This window comes from Oxyura jamaicensis, chromosome 11, assembly GCF_011077185.1.
Source record: "Oxyura jamaicensis isolate SHBP4307 breed ruddy duck chromosome 11, BPBGC_Ojam_1.0, whole genome shotgun sequence".
Lineage (NCBI taxonomy): Eukaryota > Metazoa > Chordata > Aves > Anseriformes > Anatidae > Oxyura > Oxyura jamaicensis.
In genome coordinates, this window is record NC_048903.1 from 1122 (window position 1) to 12902 (window position 11781).

The following is an 11781-nucleotide window of genomic DNA, read 5'->3' on the forward strand; positions in this document are numbered from 1 at the left end:
CTGGGAGTTAGAGCAGTGACTAATTACGGAAATCTGCATACACACTCCTATGTGCACATCAGCATGTACGAGCTGGCAAGCAAAGCAAATGTGTTGTAGCTACTGTAATCGCACACCTGACTGAGGACAGGATCAGGACCCCCCCAGACATCTGCACTGCTGCTATTCAGGCACGTGCTCAAATACTGAGCTCACTAAAGCTTCTCCAAATTTTCTCTGAAATGCTATTGAACTATTTCTATTGCTATTACTATTTTCAGATCTGGCTAGAAAGGTTCAGCTGTTTCCCAGGGCAAAGTCAGGGAAAACATACTTTTGGCCACTAAAAGCCAGAACAGATTTTGTCCTGAAGGCACTTCAGAGCTCTGGATCCTGGAATTTGGCAAGGGACAATTTCTGTGGCAGAGATGGGCAGGCTGTCTTCTGCTGACCTCTGAAAAGCTTTGCAGAGCTCAGCAGAGTGATAAACATCTTGAAATCTGCATGCCCCCTTCCTGCAGCTGGAAAGCCTCCAGCACAATGCTGCTGAACCTTCCAGAGCCACCAGTCCTGCCTGCAGCTCCCCATCCATCACGGCTGCTCCCAGGACTGCTCAGCTGCCTCTCCCCGTCCCACCAAACAGTGAGGCAGCGACTGTCTCAGGTTAGTGTCAGAAAGGGAAAGATTCTTGCAGGGACCCCAAACCCACAAATCCTGAGTAAATGGTGCTATGTATACACAAACCAGCTGGACAGGGGGTCTGCTGCAAGCGTGGCACACTCTGACCTTGCTGCAGACTCACACAGCACCAAGTGCAGAGCAGGTTTCATCTGCTTGGATTACACGTTTGTAAAACCTTAACTCTGCAGGATGAATGGGAAACAAGAGAAGCCCATGGAAAATGGTGGCAAATAATAAACAGACATTCAAAGTTTTGCCAAAGTAATTTGGTGTGTCAGAGAAACACAGCTTTTAATTTGTGACTCCATTTTCAGTGGGATCCCCATCACACCCTGAGGGCAATGATGGGCTCCAGGCTGTGCCACAGCCGTGCTCTCCCCTCTCCTCTGTGTGTGCACACTTCAAGAAGCTTCATTGTGCTCTGGCAACGAGCGCCTGTCAGTGACAAAGATCGCCCTGGGAGAGGTGTTTGTCGTGGTGCTGGCACAAGGATGAGAAGCAGGGCTCTTCCCATGGACCAGCTGTGGTTATGACTCAGATGTGTTTTGAAGATGAGCTTCAACACGTTCTGGCCATCACATGGACGAGAGGCCTCCTCACCGGGTTCTCCTGCAATGGGGGGTGCATCATTCCAAACCAGCTTTGTCATGGAGCCACAAAAAGGACAGGCATCACGATGGCATGGGATGGGCAAACATATTGTTCCATACTCAGGTTGACTTGCATCTTTCATCCCAGAAGAGCCCCAGAGAGGCATCACCACCCCATCAGCAACTGCTGCGGAGGGAGGCACGGTTATACCGGCCTGCCACAGTGTGACTGTGGCTCTCAGAAACGATGCCCAGCACCTGGCAGAGCTCCTGGACCTGGCCATGCCAGCTCCCCAGTGGGAGCCCCCCAGGCCACAACCGAGCTGTGCCAGGGGCCGAACCACACCTGGCCCGGTGGTGGAGCTGGCAGTGGCCACGGTGCAGGGCTCAAGCCAGGGAGCAGGGCCTCCGTGCCTGCGCTGGGGCCTCCCCGTGCCTGTGAGTCCTGCCCCCCACGCCATCCGTGCCCGTTCCACCGTTGCCACAACACAGCCATGGCGGAGCAGGTGCTGGCGGTGCTGCCCCTGCCGCAGCTGCGGGCACGCCTGCAGGAGGAGCGGTACCGGCAGCCGGGGGGGCAGCAGGGTGGGTGGGGGTCCCGGGCTGGGTGCAGCAGCCCATGGATGTAGGGGGTGGCAGAGCCTGGGCTGTAACCGGGGTTGGGCAGGGAGTGAGGCTCAGGCGGGATGGGAGAGGGACAGGGATGGGGCCACCAGTGTCCCTTCCTAAAGGGCTCCTGTCCCAGGCTCCATTGGTCTCTGGGGTCTGGGTTTTTGAGCAGGGGCAGCTCTGGGGGTCTTTTCTGCATCCTGGTTCAGGGAGGGGAGACCTTCAGCCCTCTTTTGGGGGTATTTGTTTTGCCTTGGGCCTCTTTCGGCTCTGCCTTTGCCCACTGGCCACACGCAGTGACACTGTGCGTGGCCCAGTGCACGTCCATGAGAGCTGGGTCTCATCCAGACCCCATCATTTTGCAGTCATGCCAACGCTTTGCTGAGAGCTGAGGTGGAGATGTTTGAGAATCAGTACCGTAAGATGGAGCCAAGCAGCCCGGCTCTCCGGCAGCAGCCGGTGGCACACGACGCCCCACCAGAGCTGGCGCACATACTGGTACGGAGCGGGGTAGACACCATGTGGGCTGCACAAGTGACTTAACCCCAACACCTGCCCGAAAACGAGTGCTAGCTGGGCCTTTAGGTATAAGCTCTGGGCTTCCTTGCTGTTCTGCACTCAGGGTAGAGGCCTGGCTGCCTTCTGATTTCTCCTCTCCCAGCTGGCACTGCCTCTGCTGCATGACAGCAGTGTGATCTCCTGAACAGCAAGTGCCAGGTAGATCTGGAAGCACTTCACACACTAATGAGTTAACTCCCCCACAGAGTAATCTGAAGGAGAAACTAAACACATAGCGGGGCTGATGCCAGGAAAGCAGGGGACTTTCCCCATGCCCTGTCAGGTGCTCCGTAACAGGTTTCTCCTCCTCTTCCTCTCCTGCAGGAGCCCCTGTAGGCTTAGACCTGTGTTCCTCTTCCGAGTGCATGTTGCTCTGTTCCTTCTCACTGTAGCCATGATCAGGTTTTTGGGGCAGATTTTTGCCTCCTGGCCTGAACATCTCCTTCCACCAGCAATGCAGTGAGCAGAAGCTCTGGACCCTCTGCTGTGGAGCTCCTTTCAGCTAGCCTCTTGCAAGGGGCTTTGGCAATGCCTGAGCCACTTTTAGGTTTTTCTTTTGAAACTTTGCCTGTGGCCAGAAGGGCCCTTGCCCTGTGCAGAGCAGTGCTGGCATCCCAGTATCTCTGCAGATCTGGTATCACACCCAAGCAGTGTTGCTTCTCTAAAGACTGAGCTTAAGCCCACCCATGTTGCGAGACCCTCCACTCCTTGGGAAGAGGCAGAAGACCCTATCTGTCCTACACAACAAGGTCTAGATAAAGTCCATGTCCATTAACATCTCCACTATTGAGAGGTGTTGTATGTGCCCAGATGAAGGCATCACGTTGCCTTTAACCTCCAGCCCTGCACTTGCCCGTTGAAGTGAATTGAAAGTGCTTATATAGGAGGATTTTGTGGGTGGTTGAGAGGACAAATGAGGCCCAGCTAGGTGTGGCCCCAAGTTACCTCTGCTCTGGATACACCTCTGTGTCCTTACTGTAAGCTGGAATCCCTCAAACCTGACTGCTGAGATTATTTTCTCTTTGAATACGTGAAAATGCAGCAGCAGTTGGCCAGTGTTGGAAACCTGATGGCATCTGTGCTACTCCTTGACTGTTGCAGACACATGGCAGGTCCAAATCCAAGATGCGTCGTTCAACGGGCTATTTCGTAGGCCTGACAGTGGAGCAGAAATGTGAGCTGGCTGAGCGGGAGCTGGCGGACATGAAGGGTGAAATTCAGAGGATGGAGGAGGACGCAGAGAAGACCTTGCAGGACCTCGAGGTATAGCTCTCCAGAAACCTGCGAACCACCAATGTGTCCTGCCATCCTGTAACTTTTCCCACCTGTTTCAACATGCCATCCCCAGGCAGTGGGACAGACTTGCTTGGTGTGGGCTGTTCATAGCAGAGCATTGTTGTTAGTGGTCCTGAGCTGAGAGTGGGAGCCAGCACTGCCCCCAGCTTCACAGCTTCTTGAAGGCAAGTGCACCAACGGAGATCAGATGCACCTGTCTCTGGTGCATATTATGGCAAGAACTAACAGTAACACAAGATAGCAGAAGATTTTTAGATAGAGAAGCTCAGGTCTGCTATGTGAGATGAAGAAATAGATGCTTAAAAGAAAAAGCTCCTTTTTGTCAGCTTTTTGAACGTGTGTCCCTTGTTCCAGGCACATTTTTCAATATAGAAATTCCCAAGCTTTTTCTTGAAAGCAAAAGCTCCTTTCTGTCAGTTTCTTGGATGTATGTCCTTCCTGCCAAACGTTTTTCAATATACAAACCCTCAAGAGCTTCCTGCTTTGACTGGGCTCAGTGCAGACCTCTCCAGTGTCTGCCTTTCCAGTCTCTCTCTAGGATTTCTTCTGCATATGCTCCAAATCTACCAGGCTGCATTCCTGCTGCAGGCTCCTTGCTGCTGCGTCACGATCAGCCCTATGCCGTCTGCCAAGACTTCCTCCTAGTCAGGGTGCTCAGGAGCTCTCAGGGAAGGAGAAACCTTCAGTTCATGCCGCTGATGCAGCAGCTGGGACAGAGGCAGCAGGCAGCCCGTGTCCCTCTGGTGTGGCCACAGGCCATACACTGTAAACAAAAGCCAATCCTAGCATTGGCTTAGTAAGGCTGGTGATGTTTCTAAGTCAGGATGGAATGACAGATGCTGAAAGTCAGGCATGGGAGAGATTTATTCTGATGTTCGTTTTGAATGAGTGAAGTAGCAGTGCTCTGTAAGACTGTGCCATGTGCCCTGTGCTGCACAGGGTGAACCTCAGTGCACCCACAGGAGAAATGCTCGTAGCTCCATCAGAGTGTCTGGTCATTTCCAGTGCCCCGTTCCCTAAGCTGTTTGAATTAGGGAAGTTAGCACCTCTTGACTTTTACCTGACTTCATTTCTACAGGCAGTCATACAAGAAACAGATATTTGGTGGATTGATGTTAAGAAAGCAATCAGTGACTTTGAGAAAGACATCGCCAGTACCATCTCCAACAAGAAAGGGAGCATCATAGCTTCCGAGAAGCTGCTGAGGTACCTAGAGGAGAAGAACCACCAAAGGGTCAGTGCAGCAGGGCAGAAGTTGAGACTGGTCTGTCATCTGAAATGTATGGTAAAAAAATATAGGTTAAAACCTATTTCCCATACTCCCACATGGTCTGCCTCACATTTTCAGACTATCTTAGCAACTTCCCCAGCTCCTCATCAGCTTGGTGAGCCCAGCTATGAGTCCAGGTGACACAAGAGCCAGCCCTCCAGCTCAGTAGAGCCCAGGGAAGTGCAAAGCCAACATCCCACATGTGGGGCAGGAGGATGCTGAACAACGTTTCTCATGCAAGGGGAAGTGCTCCTTTTTTTGGAGCAGTACAGGTGAGATGAATCATAGAATCACAGAATCATTGAGGTTGGAAAAGACCTTCAAGATCATCTGGTCCAACCATCACCGTACTACCAGTGTCACCCAATGAAGGGAAAATGCACAGGAAAGCATGAGGTCCTGGTGTTCTTCCTCCTCCCAGACTCTGCTGTCCTGCTATAACCTGCTTTCTTTCTTTAGGATCTGATGAAAGAGAAGTTGCGCTTAGAAAACAGTTTCCTCAAGTGTTACAAGAAGAAGCTGCAGCAGCAGCTCAGGCAGGTACATGCAGCAGTCTAGGAGAAGCAGGGGTGGGATGGCCTGTGAAGAACACAGCTGTCTTTAGGACAGCTTTTCCCACCAAACAAAGCCCTCTTTATTTGGAGCTGAGCTCTGGTTGGCAATCTGTAGCTCTGCTTCTCTGGGGTTTGCAGAAGGAGTGGATGGGAGAGACGCTCCGTGAGGTCCGCTCACAGCAGCTGCAGGTTACAAAGGAGCAGTACAAAGAGAAGATTGATGAGAAGAACAAGGAGCTGCAGCAGCTAAAACTGACTTTGGGGAAGACTGTCCAGATCCTCAACTTCTGTAAAGTGAGTGAAACTCCCAGTGCCTCCGCTTTCACTTTCTGCTGTTCCTGAGGGTCACACATGAGCTGATTTGCAGCTCTTGTATCCTTCCCTTTCTCAGTCAGAGGATGCCAGGCAGCTCCCGGTCTTTCCACTGATGTGGCAGCAAAGTGTGTGTGGGGGGGGGGGGGGGGGGGGTTGCCTGACATGCCAGGAGCCCCACTGAGCTCCCTCTGTGCAGTGATGTACTCATTCATGTTTAGCTGCAGCCTGAGGATGAGGTTGGTGCTTTGCAGACAGGTTATTTTATACCCTGATGAAAATTCCCATAGGAGAGAGCTTTGGTGCTGATGCATAGAAAAATACATTTCTTACATAACATGTGACATCTGAAAAGATGTCATGAGCTGCAGCCCCTGATCTTATCAGTGAAAACTGCTTTGCAGCAGGGGCGGATTTGTGCCTCTCAGATGAGCCCTTCTGTCTGGGTCCATCCTAAACCCAGGCTGCTGTGCCGCGGTGTAATACAGGCTGTGGCAGCCAGGTACCTTGAAGCAGTGGCTGTGGCCACTGACTGGAAACCCCCAACCCAAGTCACGCCCCATGGAGCAGAACAGCTTTCACCCCTCTGCTGACCATGCCCCAGCTCCTGCCCTTTCTGGCACATGGCTCTGTTTTGCCGCTGACAACTGGAGATGTGACTCATGACATCTTTTCAACACAGGGCTGTGGCCCACAGCTGCCATCACTCCTGGCTAATGCAGTGCCAGTGCTTGGCAGGCAGCACAGGGCCTTGTTTGGAGCACAGCTCCTGCACCACCAGCGGAGACAAAGCCCAAGGAGAGGGCCCACATAAGCGGTAGAGATGTCTTTGCACGTACCAGAGAGCTGCTGTTGCATCTACTAACAGTGTCCTTCTTTCTTGTTCCAGAAAAAGCTTCACAACACCATGGAAACATCGACATCTCTAATGAAAGACATCTCCCAGAGGAAGGAGCTGCTGGAGAAGATTGGAAGAGAAAGTACTCTGGTGGAGGAGGTAAGAGAGCGATTTGGGAATCCCTGAGACTTAACCTGAGAGGACTCTTTGGAGGTATTTATTCTGGTACATTAGACACTGATGCCCATCTGAGGTCCAGCAATAACCTGGATATGTGCATACCATGGTGGGACTGAGACACAGTCCTGGAACCCCTGCCAATGCCATTAATACTGGTCAGCTTTGCCCTTTGTGGATTTTGCCCCTCCAGGGACCAGCCACAGCCTTCCTGAAGTTCTCTTTCCTTGAGCTTTTCATCAACAGTGTCCTCTCCAGTGAGAGGTGGCACTGCTGTAACCCAGCTGGGCCAGCACAGCTTTGGGCAGCAGGCTCAAGGCGCTCTTGAGCAGCCCGTCTGTGGGATGGAGGCACAGGTGGATGCACCATGCTGTGCCCTCAAATGTGCAGCTGCCGTTGGGGCTTCAGTTTATCCTGCCTGCCTGCTTCCCTGGAGGGCTGGCCACCAGCCGGCAGGGGGACGTTTTCCTGGGATGCCCTTGCCCTCTGTCCCTTTCCCTCCTGCAGCAACGAGCCGAAGCGGAGAGTCTGGACCGGTGGCTGCAGAAACAACTGTCGGACTACAGCACCCCTCCCGTGATGAGTTATGTGCAGACGGCAATGGATGTCACTGACCTGGAAAAGAGTATCAAGGCTTGGCAGAGGAGGGCAGCAATTGCTGAGGTGAGCAAGACAGAGCTGGGTGCACGTGGGCTGGGCACTGGCTGCCACTGTCACTGCTGAGGGCAGTGCTGGAGGCTCTTTCTGGTGGCTGCTCTCTACCCCCAGGATGGAGGCTGAATTTTAAATGAGCTCAGAGGGGGAGCTGGTGTAGTGTGCAGTGTGTAACTGGACAGGCTGCCCCACCGGGTTGCTCTGATACTGAAACCTGAAGGGTGTGTAAGGAGAAGGGGACGTGTGGTGGCCCAGTATGTCTGTCTCTGTACAGGCCTTCCCCAACACCCCAGACAGCTGGTGGCTCTCCAGTGTTTGTGGTCCTCTTTGATGATCTCAAACATTTATTCCTCATCTGTATCTTGACTCTTCCCTGGTAAGGAAAGGCTGTGCCTGGCCAAGAGCCAAGCATGAGTTCATGGTAGAGTTGCAAGAACGGTATTTTTGTCTCTGCCCTGGCCCAAGTCCTGCAGCCTGGGAGGAGGTGAGGAGATAAGACAGGAGTGTTGCCAAAGCCCAGTGATAGCAGGACACATCCCTGTCCCTACCCGGGCAGGATGTCTGTGTGCATAGCGGGTGAGGAGAGATGCTGCTGGGGCAAAGCCAGCCCCTCGGACAGGCCACGCCGTCCTGCCCATCAGCACCCTGCTCACCCCTGAGCAGGGGCTGGGAGTGGGATGGTGCTGGGCCGTGTCTGCCCAGCACTTCGTTCCCCAGTACCCTGGGCTGGGACTGGCTGTGCTTTGGTGGTCCAGCCTTTCTCAGAGGTCAGAACAGTGTTTGGGCTTGAACCTCCAGAGCCAGCATGGCGGGTTGAGAAGTGTGGATCTGAACGCAGCTGCTGCAGAGCCTGTGGGCACCTCAGCCACAGACCTGGGCTCTGGCTTGGACACACTCCATGTGCAGTGCCTGGAGCCTTGCCAGCCTTGGAGCTAGAGAGATGTCAGGGCTCAAGGGACAAGAGAGGAATGCTGTAGTTGTCCCTGAGATAAGAGGAGTGTCACCAAGGATCTTGTTTTTCCTGCCAGCCCCTCTGTGGCAGGACAGGTCAAACAGCCCTGCTGCTGTGCAGAGGGCTGTAGGTCTCCACGCAGTGCTTTTGTGTGATGTCTCCAGGCTTCCTGTAGCATTCAGAGGAAATACCAAAGCTGGTTTAGACCTGCAGGAGCTCTTCTCAGTGTGGTGCAGCGAGTGCTGTGCTCAGGTGGGAGTGGGGCAAGTGAAGAAGCATGCAGTACCGCACCTCAGAGCCTAGCAGCTTCCCCCACAACATACCACTGCTGTCTGAACATACTAAGGCCTTCTCCTTTCTTCTTTTGCAGATGACCTTGCAGAGCTACCGCAGAGCATGGAACCAGGTCAAGATGTCTGGTAACCAGCAGCTAGCAGAGGGAGCTGCCCCATTCTTCTGAGTGGATTAACCCAGCTTCCTAGTAATGATTATTTTGACATTGCTGTTAATAAAGCTTTTCACTTTACTTTTAAGGTCAGATAACTTCCTTGAGTAAATTCCCGTTTCAGGGCCACAGGAGGATAAGACGTCTGATGTAATTCTTAGCTCCTCTCATCTCCACCCCACTTAACGTCCTGGTCAATAAGATACTAGTCATAAGGGATCTACAGGAGCCCATGGTTGGATTGAAACCCACCACAACAATCAGCAAAACAATCCTACTGTTAATCTCTCTGTAGTCCATTGTGAGGTGTGCCCAAGTTTAACCATACAAAGGCAAAAACTTTTGTGTGTAAAGAGCTTGAAAACATTGCACCAGCTTCTTTCCTACTGCCCTCCTGCAAGTCTGTCCCCTCTATTTAATACATTCATACACATGAACAAAGACTAGAATCTGTAAGTGGAATTTTTACTCCCAAATGAAGGACTCATGTATTCATTGATAAAGGTTCTGAAAGTTGCTTTACTTCAAGAAAAACACCAGTAGTCTCCTCCTGACAAGGAGTAATGCAACAGTGCTTCTGCACATCAGTTTGAACCGGTGGAGTGCTGGTCTACTGGGATGGAGGACAAAGGGTCCAGAGTAATTCTGTATCTACGCTTCTTTCTTTTTTAAAAAAGCAGCCCTGTATTCATGAAACAAAATGTTCAGGAGGGTAGTGTTTTGTTTTGAGCTGTCAAAGGCAGGGAGAGGGATGGGAAGAGGATGGAAGACTGCCACGGAAAAGTTCAGAGTAAGTGACACTGGGCTCAGGCCTGAGCTTGAAGTTTTTGTGCTTAGAACTCAGTGGAAATGAATATGCTGAAAAGGCCCTAGTGCTGTTGGATTTTAGCCCATAACTTTAGCCTCTAAAAAAAGCAAAGTAAAAAAGAGAGAAGAATATAAATCTCATTGTCTTTCCTCAAGCCAAGAAAACTGCTGCAGGAAGTTGGGTCTGCTGGTTGTCTGTGCGAGAGACTTGAGATATCTTCACCTGGTTGCTTGATTTGATTTCCTTTTTTCTGAAGAAGGTCTGGACCCACAGCAGGACTCCATGGAAAGAGACTAATTTGTTTGTTTGATGGACATTATTTGAAGATTATTTGTTTGGGTTGAAGTGTTAGCCAGGAGTTGGACTTGATGATCCTTATGGGATGACCTGCTGGAGGGGAGCTCTGCAGAGAAGGACCTGGGGGTCCTGGTGGATGACAGGTTGGCCATGAGCCAGCAGTGTGCCCCAGTGGCCAAGAGGGCCAAGGGGATCCTGGCGTGCATTAAGAGGAGCATGGCCAGCAGGTCAAGGAAGGTGATCCTCCCCCTCTACTCTGCCCTGGTCAGGCCTCACCTGGAGTACTGTGTCCAGTTCTGGGCTCCCCAGTACAAAAAAGACAGGGATCTCCTGGAAGGAGTCCAGCGGAGGGCCACAAAGATGATACAGGGCCAGAAGCATCTTCCCTATGAAGAAAGGCTGAGAGACCTGGGTCTGTTCAGCCTGGAGAAAAGAAGACTGACGGGATCTTATTAGTGTTTACAGATAGCTTAGGTGTGGGAGACAGAGGGATTTGGCCAACCTCTTTTCAGTCGTTTGTGGGGACAGGACAAGGGGTAATGGCCACAATGTCATGGTACAATTAGGGGCAACCCAGGGACACTGTAGATGTTTTTTTCATGGTTGTCCTCTCCCTGGATATAGCCAGTCCTGCACATAAGAAACTCAGTGCCCTGTCTCTCTGTTCCTGTAATAACTCTGTAAATGCTTATCAGTCCCACTGAGAAGGGCCTTTCACATGTATTATCCCTGCTGCTTGTGATGCTGTGTTTGAAATGCCTTGGGAATCAGCTGGGAGGCAGCTGATGATCCCCAGACCTGTCTGCTGTTGATCTGTGCTAAAAGGGGCCACTTGCCCTGCAAGAGCCAGGAAAAAATAGCTGTGAGACACCAGTTGCACCCTGCCCTCCCCATGGGGAGACTGCTCTGAGGCTGGGCCCTGGCCACTGGCCAGGCTGTGCCACCACAAATGCAATGTGCTGCGAGGTGATGCAGCCTCCAAAGTCATGAGGTTAAGCCCTGTGGTTAATGAAGCTCACCCAGCTCTGCTTGGAGTCAAAGCCAAAGCTCTGCCCACAGCGGGCAAACACGGTGCTGATGTGAGCTTGTGCAAAGTCTGCCTTGGGCAGGAGGGGATCCGGCTACACAAGTGATCTTTTTGGCTGCACGTCCCCTTGTGTTCCAGCATTTTTGGTATCTGCTGGATTGTTCCCACTGCCAAGGAAAATGTATGAAGTAAAAGCATCTGATAAAAATCAACTGACTGTAGTAAAACACCAACCCAGCTAAACCTGTCTGTATAGCTCAGCCCGAGCAGCCTCTGAGACATGTACCTTGAGTTTCACAGACTCACAGAATGGCTGAGGTTGGGAGGAACCTCATCCAGTAGAACCCCCCTGCCAATCAGGGCCACCTAGAGCACTTTGCACAGGATGGCACCCAAATGGGTTTTGTGTATCTCCAGAGGAGACTCCGCAACCTCCCTGGGCAACCTGTGCCAGTGCTTTGTCACCCTCATAGTAAATAAATGTTTTTTTTTTTTGTATTCATCTGTAACGTCCTCTGCTTCAGTTTGTGCCCATTGCCTCTTGTCCTCTCACTGGGCACCACTGGAAAGAGTCTGGCACCATCCTCTTGACATCCTCCCTTCAGAGATTTACACACATTTAATAAGTTCCCCTCTCTGTCTTCTCCAAGCTAAACAGGCCTGGCTCTCTCAGCCTCTCCTCGTATGAGAGATGCTCCAGTCCCCTCAGCATCTCAGTAGCCCTCCGCTGGACT

At 51.9% G+C, this 11781-nt stretch overlaps 1 protein-coding gene across 1 annotated transcript; it reads left to right on the forward strand.

Annotated features, from left to right (window-relative positions):
* Positions 1 to 1744: 1744 nt before the first annotated feature.
* CCDC113 (coiled-coil domain containing 113) lies at positions 1745 to 8985 on the forward strand. The gene is made up of 9 exons (XM_035336735.1): positions 1745 to 1809; positions 2225 to 2357; positions 3519 to 3680; positions 4792 to 4947; positions 5443 to 5523; positions 5676 to 5831; positions 6739 to 6846; positions 7372 to 7527; positions 8841 to 8985. The coding sequence occupies exons 1-9, from the start codon at positions 1745 to 1747 to the stop codon at positions 8928 to 8930; spliced, it is 1107 nt and encodes a 368-aa protein (XP_035192626.1). The 3' UTR covers positions 8931 to 8985.
* The last annotated feature ends 2796 nt before the right edge of the window (positions 8986 to 11781 follow it).

Excerpts from the sequence above, each read along its gene's own strand:
- CCDC113 (XM_035336735.1), top strand. The coding sequence starts at position 1,745 with ATGGCGGAGCAGGTGCTGGCGGTGCTGCCCCTGCCGCAGCTGCGGGCA. Across the intron at positions 5,832-6,738 it reads AGATCCTCAACTTCTGTAAA|AAAAAGCTTCACAACACCAT; the intron begins GTGAGTGAAACT and ends TTCTTGTTCCAG. Across the intron at positions 6,847-7,371 it reads AAAGTACTCTGGTGGAGGAG|CAACGAGCCGAAGCGGAGAG; the intron begins GTAAGAGAGCGA and ends TCCCTCCTGCAG.